Below are 13,902 nucleotides of genomic sequence, written 5' to 3'. Positions count from 1 at the left end.
TTTAATGGTGAGACTTTTGTTTTTGTAATCAGCCTCTCAAAAATTATATAAAAACTCAGTTACAATATATCGGTTACTTTCAAAATATAAAGAATTATCGGTTATCGTATCGGTCAAAAATGTCATATCGGTGCATCCCTAGTTATTAGCATCTGATTTCGTAGACAGTAGCCGCGTTTCCATTATCCTACAAATTGCGCAAATTGAAATTGCGAATAAAAAATACGGCCAATGGAAACACGTCAGTTTCGCAAAAACTCCCATTTATCGCAAAAAAGTTTTTCCGCTCGTATGAGGAGGTTTTTCAGGCAATTCGAAAAAGAAATATTTCACAAAACTGCAATGGAAACAGTTTTTGTGCATTTACAGGTCACCTGACGTAGATGATGCGGTGTGTTTGAACAGAATACGAGACAGAGTTCTTAAATTCATAAAAGACAAATGAATTACAGGAATACTGGATTCTAAACCTCAAAAAAATGCCTCGAAGCAGATCTGAGGGAGAAACACCCAGAAACTCCTCATATGTGCCGCTCTCTAAGGGTCTAAGGTTAGGCTAAGGGTCTTTCCTTGCCATTAATGCTGGGATAACATGCCTACGTCACCTTTGATTAATAATAATGGCCAGTGCGGTGGCTGAGATGCATAAACCTACCAACGTCCGTTGCTATGATTTTTGGAATGATTATCGCGAGAAGTTTTGGTCGCATAACACCGGTTTTTTGTCGACATTTAGAAGAAGAAAAAAAGGAGAAAAAAAAACAAACAAGAGTTTTGCGCAAATCTGTAATGGAAACGCACCTAGTGTGTTTCTGAAAATAAAAATGTGGACACAATGCTCTGGCCCTTGTTTTGGATAAAGAGATGGCTGATGTTTCTGCTGCATTTTACCCAAAGAACATTTTTCTAGAAGAAAGCTCAGTGGCGTTTTTAACTAGCCACTGAGAGAAGACCATAAGACAGTTGCAGCTCATACAGAACGCTGCCGCCAGGATTCTGAGCAGAACCAGAAAATATGAACATATCACACCAGTCCTCAGGTCTTTACACTGGCTCCCAGTTAGATTTAGGATTGATTTTAAAGTATTATTACTGGTATATAAATCATTCAATGGCCTAGGACCTCAATACATTGCAGATATGCTCACTGAATATAAACCCAACAGATCACTCAGATCATTAGGATCATATCAGCTAGAAATACCAAGGGTTCACTCTAAGCATGGTGAGTCTGCTTTTAGCTATTATGCTGGAACCAGCTTCCAGAAGAGATCAGATGTGCTCCTACAGTAGTCACATTCAAATCCAGACTCAAAACACTTCTGTTTAGCTGTGCATTTACTGAATGAGCACTGTGCCGCTGTTCGTCCGACTGTTTGTACTGTACTGTATTTTACTCTATTTTTCTAAACCGTTTTAATTATTCTTATTTCTTTTAATTATTTTAATTTCTCCTATGTCAGCAGGGCATTTAGCCCGAAACTGTAAATGCCCACTCAGAAGGTGATAATGTGAAAGTGATTAATGTGGGTTTGAAAGTAGAACAGTATTTAAATGACGATATTAAAGTTTTCGTCTGAGAGAGAATGTGAACGCAGTGCTAAAGAAAGTGAAAAGAACGTGTGAGTAAATGAGGGAGAAAAGAAAGTTAAAGGAAAGTTGATAGATGGAAGTCGTAAGAAGATTGAAGGTTAAAAGAAGGTTGAAAGATTTAAGTCTTAAGGGAATCCTTTGAAAGAAAGATCTATAATAAATATTCTTTTTTATTTTTTAAAAGTACTGTATTTTATTTTATTTTTCTAAACTGTTTTAATTATTCTTATTTCTTTTCATTATTTTAATTTCTTCTATGTAAAGCACTTTGAATTGCCATTGTGTATGAAATGTGCTATATAAATAAACTTGCCTTGCCTTGCCTAGCTAGCTCTCGAAACAACGCGAGTCTATAGAAGTGTCAGCTTATAATAAAACCATGTAAATGAGCAGAGAAATCTAGACATGTATTTTTCCTGACGCTAATATTAAAATGGCCAAGTGTCAGTCATTTGGCTCTCTTCTGATTGCATCACTCCTTCGTCAGATATTTAAAGGTGCAGTGTGCAGAAGATTAGCGTGCAGAAGCGTTGGGTAATACATTCGGACGGGATTAGATTTCACTGGCAGAAAAACAGTAGGTGATTTGCTCTGGAATGTTTACAGAGGTTGCATGAGAAAAACAGACCTGGCAGATTCAGACAGGATTAAAGTCACAAAGTACGTCTGTGAAATACGAATTCTGTCCTCCAGGAAATCTAGTTCTGCCCGAATTGCGTTTTTGACCGCAAAACAACTCAACTCAGAAACAACTCACTCACCTCTTAGTGAAATGATCAGTTTGATCAAACCTTAAAGGGACAGTTCACCCACAAATATAAATTCTGTCATTTACCCGCCCTCATGTCGTTCCAAAATCACAACTTTCTTTCATCTTCAAAACACAAACGCACATCAAACACGGTCAATGGATGCTCAAACACGCCCGTTTGACGAGCGAGAACCAATGCTTGTTTTTATGCATCAAGCAAGTACAGCTGTCCTTCCATTTCCAGCAATATATGTGCATTGATCCATGTTTATATGCGAATAAAAGCCTAAATTAAATCTGTTTAACATATAACGCGATCGTGACTCTTCAGAAGCCACAAGGATTATACTTTTACCATGTCTTTATGAATTTTTGAAGCGTGAACATTTCGGGTGAATGGACTTCCAACAGAGGGACAGAAATCTCTCAGGTTTCATTAAAGATTTCTTCAAGTCTTGTGCATTTTGAAACGACATGAGGGCGAGTTTAACTCTGATCTACCACTATATATTAAGAAACACTTTTACAGCATTTGTTCACTGATTGGATGCACGTGTTGTCATCGCAGTGCCGTTCTGAAGAGAATGATACATGAACGATTCATAGGCTTTATTTGCACCTAAAGGTTTATTAAAAGCTTTGCCACATGCTTTAGTTACAGAAAGTGTCTGAATCTTCAATACCCTCAATCAGCAAACATTGATTTATCAGATCATTACATTCTTTCCCTTTTCCAACAGCAAACCCAGAAAGCGTGAGGAACATCAGGACGAATAGACATGATCAGGACCTTTATGAGACGCAGGATGATCTGGTTACGCTTCTGCTGTTGTGGGAAGAACTTTGACGTACAGGGTCTTGGTGTTTAGAGTCTTCAGAGAGGACGCCATCAGCTCTGAAAACACAGAATGCAGAAAAACTGAACATTGGTACTAATTAAGCAAGTCTGAAATCAATGACTTCCCTGCTTAAAAAACGGCAGGCGAAAAGTTCCCGGATGTCCTACTTCTGCTGAGATTCTGAAGTGCGCATCCATTGGACAGGAGGAAAGGATTTGTGATTGGCAGTGAAGCGACACAAAGATACATGATGGATGCAGTATAGCCGCGGGAACATATTTGATCAGGGTGGTGCTGGGGCGGGGCTTAATGGGGTGTGGCTTGATATTGCAGGGTGGTGCTGGGGGCAGGGCTTAATGGGGCGTGGCTTGATATTGCAGGGTGGTGCTGGGGCGGGGCTTAATGGGGCGTGGCTTGATATTGCAGGGTGGTGCTGGGGCGGGGCTTAATGGGGCGTGGCTTGATATTGCAGGGTGGTGCTGGGGCGGGGCTTAATGGGGCGTGGCTTGATATTGCAGGGGTGCTGGGGGCGGGGCATAATGGGGCGTGGCTTTATTGCAGGCTGTGCTGGGGGGGCTTAATGGGGCGTGGCTTGATATTGCAGGGTGGTGCTGGGGGCGGGGCTTAATGGGGCGTGGCTTGATATTGCAGGGTGGTGCTGGGGCGGGGCTTAATGGGGCGTGGCTTGATATTGCAGGGTGGTGCTGGGGTCGAGGCTTAATGGGGCGTGGCTTGATATTGCAGGGTGGTGCTGGGGCGGGGCTTAATGGGGCGTGGCTTGATATTGCAGGGGTGCTGGGGGCGGGGCATAATGGGGCGTGGCTTTATTGCAGGCTGTGCTGGGGGCGGGGCTTAATGGGGCGTGGCTTGATATTGCAGGGTGGTGCTGGGGGCGGGGCTTAATGGGCGTGGCTTGATATTGCAGGGTGTGCTGGGGCGGGGCTTAATGGGGCGTGGCTTGATATTGCAGGGTGTGCTGGGGCGGGGCTTAATGGGGCGTGGCTTAATATTGCAGGGTGGTGCTGGTAGAGCATTTTAAACAAAATCCTAATATTAAAAAGCCCAAACAAAAAGAAGAACATACAAATGAATGAGGACAGAGTTATGTGAGAACACTCAGAACTCATGATCAATTTTAAAAACACAGCACAAAAATCTGCATCTTATGATAGACGCTCAGGAGTTGGTTCACACAGAATGCATAATTTTTCAAAGCGAAAACGCAAGATGCCCAACCCCGGGGATTGGAACGGGGGAAAACGCAAGGTCTCGAGGCGCACTTAAGTTTAACATATTTGAACTTGAGCGCTGCATTTTGAGAACGCTGTGTCATGCGCGAGACGCGAGCGCAACAGTTAAACACGGCTAGTGCGTTCACACTGAACAACAATGGAAAAGCAGAGTGGAATGGGAAAAGACGTTCTGTGTGAACAGCCCCTAATGCCGATGAATGCTTTAATCAAGACATCTACATTTAATCTTTTTCACCGACGTCTGAGTGAACATGCATTAAATGAGTGTCAAATGAGTTCTGAGATGCTGGTCCTCAACCAGTGTCAAGTCACTCACTCCATGCCAGATCTGCTTTTGCCTTTTGATATATTAATTTCTTTTAGAGTCATAAAACCATATTCGACAACATATAAAAACGAAATAATATTCAGATTAATTTTGTAAAGGTAGAAGGTGTTCTTAAAAAACATGTTGAAAAACAAAAAGTTATTTAAAGTCATGTCATCTTAAATGCCAATGTAGTGAAACAGCTGTCGTCAGGCCTAGGTCCCGCAGGCATGGGATGCAGTACATCCGGATTTCATTCATACTACACAGTTATACTATATAAAACCTACTTTTTATAGAGGTTATGTGTGTGACGTCACAGTCGGCTGGAGTGACTGTGGTTACACACACTGAGAGGCAGAAACACTGAGTGGCATCATTGGTTTTCAGTGTGAATGACATGAAAAACACACAAAACACATTTATAACAGGAAAGAGCTTTGAGATCGACTGTACAACTAGATTTGACAAGAAATCTGAGGTATTTTTACAGACTTCCTGAAGCTACAGAACAGAGAAGCAAATGAATCGCTGCAATTCACAGAAACAACTGGATCCAGGCAGAGAAAGCTGGATTTGCAGTTATCATTGCGTGTCAATATGATGAATTTAGGGGTAAAATCATACCCTTCATATTGTATTGTTATATATTATATTGGCAACTCATCAATTAAATATTTACCATGGTATATTCTGCGTAATTGGATGTTTTTAAATAAACACTGACTAAAAACTACACAAGTGTTAGGGCTGGCGATATGATGATATATAACACTGATATGAGTGATCACATGGATTTAGACTTATATTGTATTTATATAAAGCGTTCACAGGCAAATTTGCTTTATGTATTTCCCCGGCGTTGAAATCAGGCTCATATAAATGTGAGGAAACACGATTCCTGCTGCATGTCGATATCCATGATCACTGGATCTTTGATAAGGTGTAAGAAACACTATATCGAGTCCAACCTTTAGTTTAAACTGATAATCGTTGGTTTTCCTCGTGTTTTCGCAGTTTCCTCTATTAAATCCAGTCACTCCGCAGCTCTTCTGACACTCAGTCCGGATGAGGGAGTGTGTTCCCGCGGGAAAGCGACTTCAATGCATATACCCTCTATATGGGTCACAAAGTTTGAAACCGAATCTACACAGTATGTGATTTCTGGCACAGTGTCTGAGATATTTCAGTCTCTATATACGCGTATATGAGCGTATTTGGGTATTTTCACAAATCACAGTATGAACGACTGAACACGTTTCTTTATTCACTGGCCGGTGATGGAATCATGGGAGTCTGGCGTCTGCGGTGTGACAGATATCTGCCATCTTCATCTGTATGTCTAGGAGAACAGAAGAGGCTCCTGGGATACGACCCACTTCCTTTAAGACACCAACAACAACACAAATACAAACTCTCTTCTGATCCGTTAGGTTTCGGACAAACAGCACGAGAGTCTGATGTCTGCAGATAAATCGTGTTCTGGCTCCGAGATGAGAAGAAAAATGAGGAAAAATGGGCATTGTGTTTTTCATTTCCAGAAGTTTTACAGGAACATTGATCTGCTGATGAAGAACATGAGCAGGATCACACTGGCTCTTTCAAACTACATTTTCCAGGCTTCAAGAAGTCGGGAATCAAATCAGTCAAATGAACGCGTACATTTTGTAGTGAGATATTGCTGGTAAAACTTGCTCACAATCCACCACAATCACAATGCTGTTGAAGGAGATTATCAGCCGATCGCACCAGAAAATGAAGATGGTGATGAAACTCATCTTTAATCTGCTAAATTACTTTTGTGTTTTGTGAATCATTCACGAAATTGAGATGACTGACAGTGATACCCGGCCATAGCATTGTATTAGGTTGTTTCATTATTGTACAGCAAATGTCAATAGCTCTTTTTTTTATTTTTCATGTTTGTTGTAGGTTTATTTGGAAATTACCATAGTTGTAGTATTTCATCCTTAAGCTACTGTTAATTGACATTAGCCCCACTTATGTTTCAAAATGCGGCAATTGCAACTATTTAGCAAAATGTCTCTTTGCACCACCTGGTGGTCATTTCGCGAACGACTCTGTATCGGCCAAAATATTCATATAGGTGCATCCCTATCTAATGTCACTCAATAAATTAATAAATCTCTCTAAATGTATGTGCTTTTTATTCACTAATCACAACTGACTAGAAAGGTCAGGGAAATCCAAAAGGACCTGCAGAACCATTTTTCAAACACAGTAAAACCATAATCACTGTTGCATGTTAATATTCAATATTCAAAGTGTGAGCAGCATCTCACTCTGTGTAACATCACTTCTTATATCCTGACAACTGTACGGTTATGCAGAATGTCCTGATAACTCGAGGTGAACTGATTGACCTTGACCTCGTCTCTCTTGCTCAACCCTAATCTGAAGGTAAAGCACGTCCCGCACTAGAGCGGCGCTGTAACCCGGCACACAGTCATTGGGTTGGGATTATTTACTGCTCAAGTGACACTAAAGGTCTGGAGAGCAACAGTGAAGGTTGTCCTTGGGTGGAATAAGTGTGTGTGAGCCAGTAAACCAACCCTCAACACACACACACACTGATGACTGATGGGAAACTGACAGCACTGTTCAGAACTCAAGCAGCAAACATGGAAAAGAGCTGTAATTCAGATTAGAACGTTGGGAAGTACAATTACAATGGAATTGACTTTATAGCACTTTATATCCTTTTAGTATTTTTTCTTAAATATTTAATTATTGATTTTATTATGTATTATCTATTAAGATATTTTCATCAAATATTGCTGTATATTATATTATCTTCATGTTTGTTCATCTTCTTTCAGTAATTTTAGAGCTCATATTATATTTGGAATTGCATTCCATTTACCAGCAGAGAAATACTGTTGTGTAGTAGACAATTCACTGATAAACACTCATTATTATTATTAGTTTACTTGTGTGGCTTGTAGTGCAAAATATTATATATATATATATATATATATATATATATCAATCAGTTGACTGTTTAATTAAAAATCAATTATTTCTGCTTTTGAAAAGACGTGTTGTGTCTGTTTAAACCCCTTGTGCTCTTCGGTCGTTTTTGACGAAAACATTTTGTGTTTCATTACTGGATGAATCAGCACTTTTGAATGAATCTCTTGAATGAATGATTCAATGACTCACTCATAAAGACTTCACTTGTTTCATTACTGGATGAATCAGCGTTTTTGAACGAATCTCTTGAATAAATTATTCTTAGTCAGTGACTCACTCATAAAGACTTCACTTGTTTCATTACTGGATGAATCAAGCGTTTTTGAACAAATCTCTTGAATGAATGATTCAATGACTCACTCATAAAGACTTCACTTGTTTCATTACTGGATGAATCAGCGTTTTTGTACAAATCTCTTGAATGAATGATTCAATGACTCACTCATAAAGACTTCACTTGTTTCATTACTAGATGAAGCAGAATTTTTGGTCGAATAATCTTGAACGAATGATTCAATAACAAAACGTTTTTTTAAGACCTTTATCTTTGTCGCCACCTACTGGTGTAACAATGTAATTAATACAGTCTTTATTTGAAGAGTCACGTTACTTTCAGAAGGTGATTTGCTCTATTTTGATCACTACCTCAGTACAAGACATTCGTTCAAAAACGCTGATTCATCCAGTAATGAAACAAGTCAAGTCTTTATGAGCGAGTCATTGAATCATTCATTCAAGAGATTCAGTCAAAAAAGCTGATTCATCCAGTAATGAAACAAGTCAAGTCTTTATGAGCGAGTCATTGAATCATTCATTCAAGAGATTCGGTCAAAAAAGCTGATTCATCCAGTAATGAAACAAGTCAAGTCTTTATGAGCGAGTCATTGAATCATTCATTCGAACCAATGTTTCAAACAAATTAATTCAAATGAAACAAATACTTTTGAAGTAGACTGCAGCCACTAACATTTTGTCCAAACTTACAGTAAATTACGTTATTCTGTTTAGTTGTCTATTCAGAATCATGATCTCAGTTTATCCAGAACCGTGCAGGTTTATTGCATACAGTATGTTAAGACTTCTGTATCGTAATATCTGAATGTTTTAATGATGGATGCTGCTGTCAGATACACTGATGACTTCATTCGTATCTTTTTTTTCATGTTTACTTGAATCGATGCATGAAACGACTTTCTTGCTGACATTAATCCTGATGGATGAAATCAAGCCCTTTTTCGAAGTCACATTTTAGTAATAGCGGTCAGTTTTGCTAGGATTTATATTAATATTTCACTTTCTAAGTAAAGGAGTGTGTTTTTGCTGTGGCATCATCAAATAAAACTTCACAGGTGTTGAATATCAGTATAGTGTTTTAAACGGGAGACTGTGGGAGATTTAATCCTCATATCCATACATGCGGAGTACAGATTGAGTGAACTGCAGGTTATCATCATGTGTTATCACGTGTTCCTCACCTTCTGTAAGCTCTTCATTCACGTACAGCATCAGTCTCCTTCCTCTCAGGCCGAAGACTTTGGCAGTTTCACGCAGCAGATCAGGGTAAAGTAAGGGGTTTTTACCCGCTGGGTTCATTAAAAGCAGCGTGGCCACATCTCCCGTCTGACACTCTACAGGACAAAACACACACACAACAATAACACACAAATTCAACATTTCTCTCGCCATATTGGATGAATTTTTCTCTGAGCTTATTAAAATGCATCATGGGATTGTCTTTGTGAAAGATGTACAATGCCGTTCAAAAGTTTGTGATCAATAAGATTTTGAATGTTTTTCAGTGTGTCAGTGAGTGAAGAGTGAAGCTCACTGTGTGTTAGTGAGTTAAGAGTGAAGCTCACTGTGTGTCAGTGAGTGAAGAGTGAAGCTCCCTGTGTGTTAGTGAGTGAAGAGTGAACGTTCAGTGTGTGTCAGTGAGTGAAGAGTGAACATTCAGTGTGTGTCAGTGTGTTAGTGAGTGAAGAGTGAACGTTCAGTGTGTGTCAGTGAGTGAAGAGTGAAGCTCACTGTGTGTTAGTGAGTGAAGAGTGAAGCTCCCTGTGTGTTAGTGAGGGAAGAGTGAACGTTCAGTGTGTGTCAGTGAGTGAAGAGTGAAGCTCCCTGTGTGTTAGTGAGTTAAGAGTGAAGCTCACTGTGTGTCAGTGAGTTAAGAGTGAAGCTCACTGTGTGTCAGTGAGTGAAGAGTGAAGCTCCCTGTGTGTTAGTGAGTGAAGAGTGAACGTTCAGTGTGTGTCAGTGAGTGAAGAGTGAACATTCAGTGTGTGTCAGTGTGTTAGTGAGTGAAGAGTGAACGTTCAGTGTGTCAGTGAGTGAAGAGTGAACGTTCACTGTGTGTTAGTGAGTTAAGAGTGAAGCTCACTGTGTTAGTGAGTTAAGAGTGAAGCTCCCTGTGTGTTAGTGAGTGAAGAGTGAACGTTCAGTGTGTGTCAGTGAGTGAAGAGTGAACATTCAGTGTGTGTCAGTGTGTTAGTGAGTGAAGAGTGAACGTTCAGTGTGTGTCAGTGAGTGAAGAGTGAACGTTCAGTGTGTGTCAGTGAGTGAAGAGTGAAGCTCACTGTGTGTTAGTGAGTGAAGAGTGAACGTTCAGTGTGTGTCAGTGAGTGAAGAGTGAAGCTCACTGTGTGTTAGTGAGTGAAGAGTGAACATTCAGTGTGTGTTAGTGAGTGAAGAGTGAAGCTCACCCGCTGGACTGGCGTTCATGAGCTTCAGGTTGACGTATGGACACAGAAGAGAGTCTGAGCTGCTCAAATCAGTAGGACTCGAACCCGAGGTCACCGTCAGCGTCTTCCCGCTCAGAGACATCAGATCAGCGTCGGCACGCAGCGCTGGAAGAGACAAACACACACCTGACTGAACACACACCTGACTGAATACACACCTGACTGAACACAAATGGGCTTCTAGCACCTTCAGAGGATGAAGAAATTATTCAGACACTTTGACCTGAGCATGTTTTGCTTGGTTGAGCTAAACTGGTATTATCTAATTGTGTAGTTAAATTTAACAGCTGACAGATATTCACCATAATTCATGTGTGAGACAGTCTAACAGAAGGACGGACAAAACCAGTCAAATATCAACTGATTTGACTGTTTTTGTCATATTTTATTACCATTTTCTAAACTATAGTGAATAAACTGTGATAATGTGAGAAATGTTGAAGGTGTCTGAATAGATTTGGGTTTGACTATACAGTAGGGTTGCCCTTGACTAAAGAATTTTCTAGTCGACTAGTAGTCGTTCATTTAAGCCATTAGTTGACTATTTGCACGTTTATATTAATAAAGCATACATCATAATAATGCTCCTTTAATTGCCTATATAAAATACATATAGCCTAATCAGCGCATAAATGCACAAATAAAGCTTGCACCGGAAAGCGTAATGATTATGAATGTGTCGTGAAAAAAACTGAAGGAGGCCGTCTAAATATTTTAATAATTTATTGGTAATGTTTTCTGTGTTTTCGGCTGCAGAGATTAAATCAACCATGCTGACTTGTCATCTCCCCAGTAGTGGACGTTTCATACGGATTACATAATCGGAGAATATTTATTTTACATTGGAATCTGTTCATTCAAATGTAGACATTACAAGCTTTCTATAGATATATTTCTCATGTCTGTAAGCTAATTATACGCTGAGTTTCGGTTCATTTATGTGATGCGCTCAAGTTTACTGAGACCGAGATGATAGAAAGCGCCACTATTTTATAAAAGCACAACGTTTTGTTGTTATTGTGAGTTTACAGAAATAAAGGTAGAGCCTTTAAAGTTTGCATTATTCTTATCTGAATGACCAAAAATGAGGGAGTATTTTAAGTTAAACTCAAGAGATCGCGCCGGTGCCTGTATGTCATGCTCTCCACACAAACACTTATGCGCCTGATAATAGCACACACTTCTCTAGGTTAGCATTACTGCGAGCGGACTAGTAAAGTTGCTACTACTTACATGTTTTAAGTGATGAGACATATTTGAGGTCGATAAATGACGGGTGAATGTGTGGATTTCCTGTCGTTAACGATCTGTCCATTACAGATTTTGCCACTTCCTGTGGAGTTTTTTTTCTTTCTGCGATTAAACGACTAATAACATTTAGTAAAAGCCTCTTCTAGTCGACTAACAGTTAGTCAGCTATTAGGGAGCAGCCCTAATATACAGTACATCTACGAAGCAGGGAAGTCAAAATTACCAGAACCTCACTAACAAGTCAACACTAAAAAATAACTACATTAGTTAACATGAACTAATAATGAACTGCACTTATACCGCATTTATTAATCTTTGGTAATGTTAATTTCAACATGTAGTAATACGTTATTATAATCAAAGGTTGTTAACATTAGTTAACGCACTGTGAACTAACATGAACAAACAATGAACAGCTGTATTTTTATTAACTAATATTAACAAAGATTAACTAATACTGTAACTAATGTATTGCTCATGGTTAGTTCATGTTAGTTAATACATTAATGTTTACTAATGAACCTTAATGTAAAGTGTTACCAAAATAACAATCTTTCATCTTTATAGTACCAGTGTTATCTGAATCTGTGTGTGATCTCACCTGTCTTCCCGTTGAATATGGCCACAGGCGCACCGTTGAGTCCAAACACACTGACACACACCGTCTTCAGCCGCTCCAGGTCCAGGATCCCGTCGCCCTTGGGATTCTCCAGCAGAACTACTCCCTCTGAGAGACACATTTACATTTATTCATTTAGCACAAGCTTTTATCCAAAGCGACTTACAAATGAGAACAATAGAAGTGCTACGACCCTTCCCAGTTTAATCTAACGCATGTAGGCCTACTTTTTCTTTTCTTTTTTTTTATATAAATGGATATAGAATGGAAGAGAAACACATGAACGGATCGAGAGTAAACAGCTCAGAGAGACACAACACCGCTGGAACAAACAAACACTGTACAAACACCGGAAAATATCTCTATTTATTACACTGCTCTATGGAATACTTGATTCTGATTGGTCAATCATGCCATCTAGCGGTATCCGATTGTTAAGTCTGACGTCACGCGTGACGTTTTGGGTCCAAGCGCTCCTCTCGTCCAGAAATAACAACGGTGGAACCTGTAAATTTATTTACGATCACGTCCTTCTTAGTGAGGCACCCTTGGCGGTCAAAAAGGGTTTAAATTCCTTTAACACCAACAGAGTGGTTAGTGTAGCTCATCACTCAGGTGGCATAATTAAGGGTAGAGTCCAGGCATCAATGAAAAAGAAGATTTACGAGGTTGAAGTGAGTTAGCTCCGACACGGGACACAGCACTGCGGGCATTGTAAAAACACTCAATAATAACCAAAACACTAGCAAAAGCGGTAGGTAGGTAGAGAGGACCTGGACTTTGGACCCGGAAAGAGTATTATCGGAGAGTGGTTACGTCACGACTTAACAACCGAATAGTATTCCCGATAACAATCACTGAACACAGAAACACAGGCTCATCCGGGTCAGCAGCGCTATACGCTCGCTAGGAACAGTTATTATTCGTAGAAGTTGTGCGTTTAGTGAGCTAATAAATTATTAAAACTCAGTCGAATCAATATTTTGTGTACAGTTATTTAACTATGCCATCCAGTATCGTGGACTCGTCTCTCTTGTTTCATACAAACACAGCGGCGGCCATTTTGTGACTATTGTTTGTACACTGTTGGATTATGAGATACAAACAGGTACGGTGTTTAAAACAGTTTAATCTGAAATCAATATCTCTTATCTTCATAATTGTTTATGTGGGGGAATGCTGTGTAGTAAGTGTAATGACTGTAACCGTATCTCTTAAATGTCCGTCTAGTTTGATCTTGTCGCGCTGAAACTGCTCTCTCCACTCAAGCTTTGCGTTTAAAGAGCTAATAAAATATTTAAACGCCGATCAATATTTAGTGTTTAACTATTTACTTATGTGGCAAGTAGTCGTGTAATGAGTAGCTCCGTGTCGGGGTCCTCATCACCCTGTCGGGGTATTTTGAGAGAACAACCGGCTGGATGTAAATTATCTCTTACATATTTTATTTCAAACGGTACAATATCATTATTTTGCTCATTTCGGTACTTATGCTGCTGTTCTGAAGTTCACCGGAGTTCAGTTCAGTGTGCGACCCAAACTGACGTGAAACGGCAA

The 13,902-nt window shown here is 39.7% G+C and overlaps 1 protein-coding gene across 2 annotated transcripts in view; it reads right to left on the bottom strand.

Moving 5' to 3' along the window:
* Positions 1-2,947: 2,947 nt before the first annotated feature.
* iars1 (isoleucyl-tRNA synthetase 1) overlaps positions 2,948-13,902 on the bottom strand; it is a 107,216-nt gene continuing 96,261 nt past the window's right edge. For both annotated transcript variants that reach the window (XM_082156372.1, XM_082156371.1), the window contains exons 31-34: positions 12,328-12,453; positions 10,437-10,580; positions 9,213-9,365; positions 2,948-3,239 (exon numbers count right to left, since the gene is read on the bottom strand). In XM_082156372.1, the coding sequence (XP_082012498.1) occupies positions 3,160-3,239; positions 9,213-9,365; positions 10,437-10,580; positions 12,328-12,453 (503 nt within the window). In that variant the 3' untranslated portion in view covers positions 2,948-3,159. The remainder of the gene's footprint in view (positions 3,240-9,212; positions 9,366-10,436; positions 10,581-12,327; positions 12,454-13,902) is intronic.

This window comes from Leuciscus leuciscus, assembly GCF_965113295.1.
Source record: "Leuciscus leuciscus genome assembly, chromosome: 23".
In the NCBI taxonomy this organism is placed as follows: domain Eukaryota; kingdom Metazoa; phylum Chordata; class Actinopteri; order Cypriniformes; family Leuciscidae; genus Leuciscus; species Leuciscus leuciscus.
This window is presented reverse-complemented; position numbering and strand designations above follow the sequence as displayed.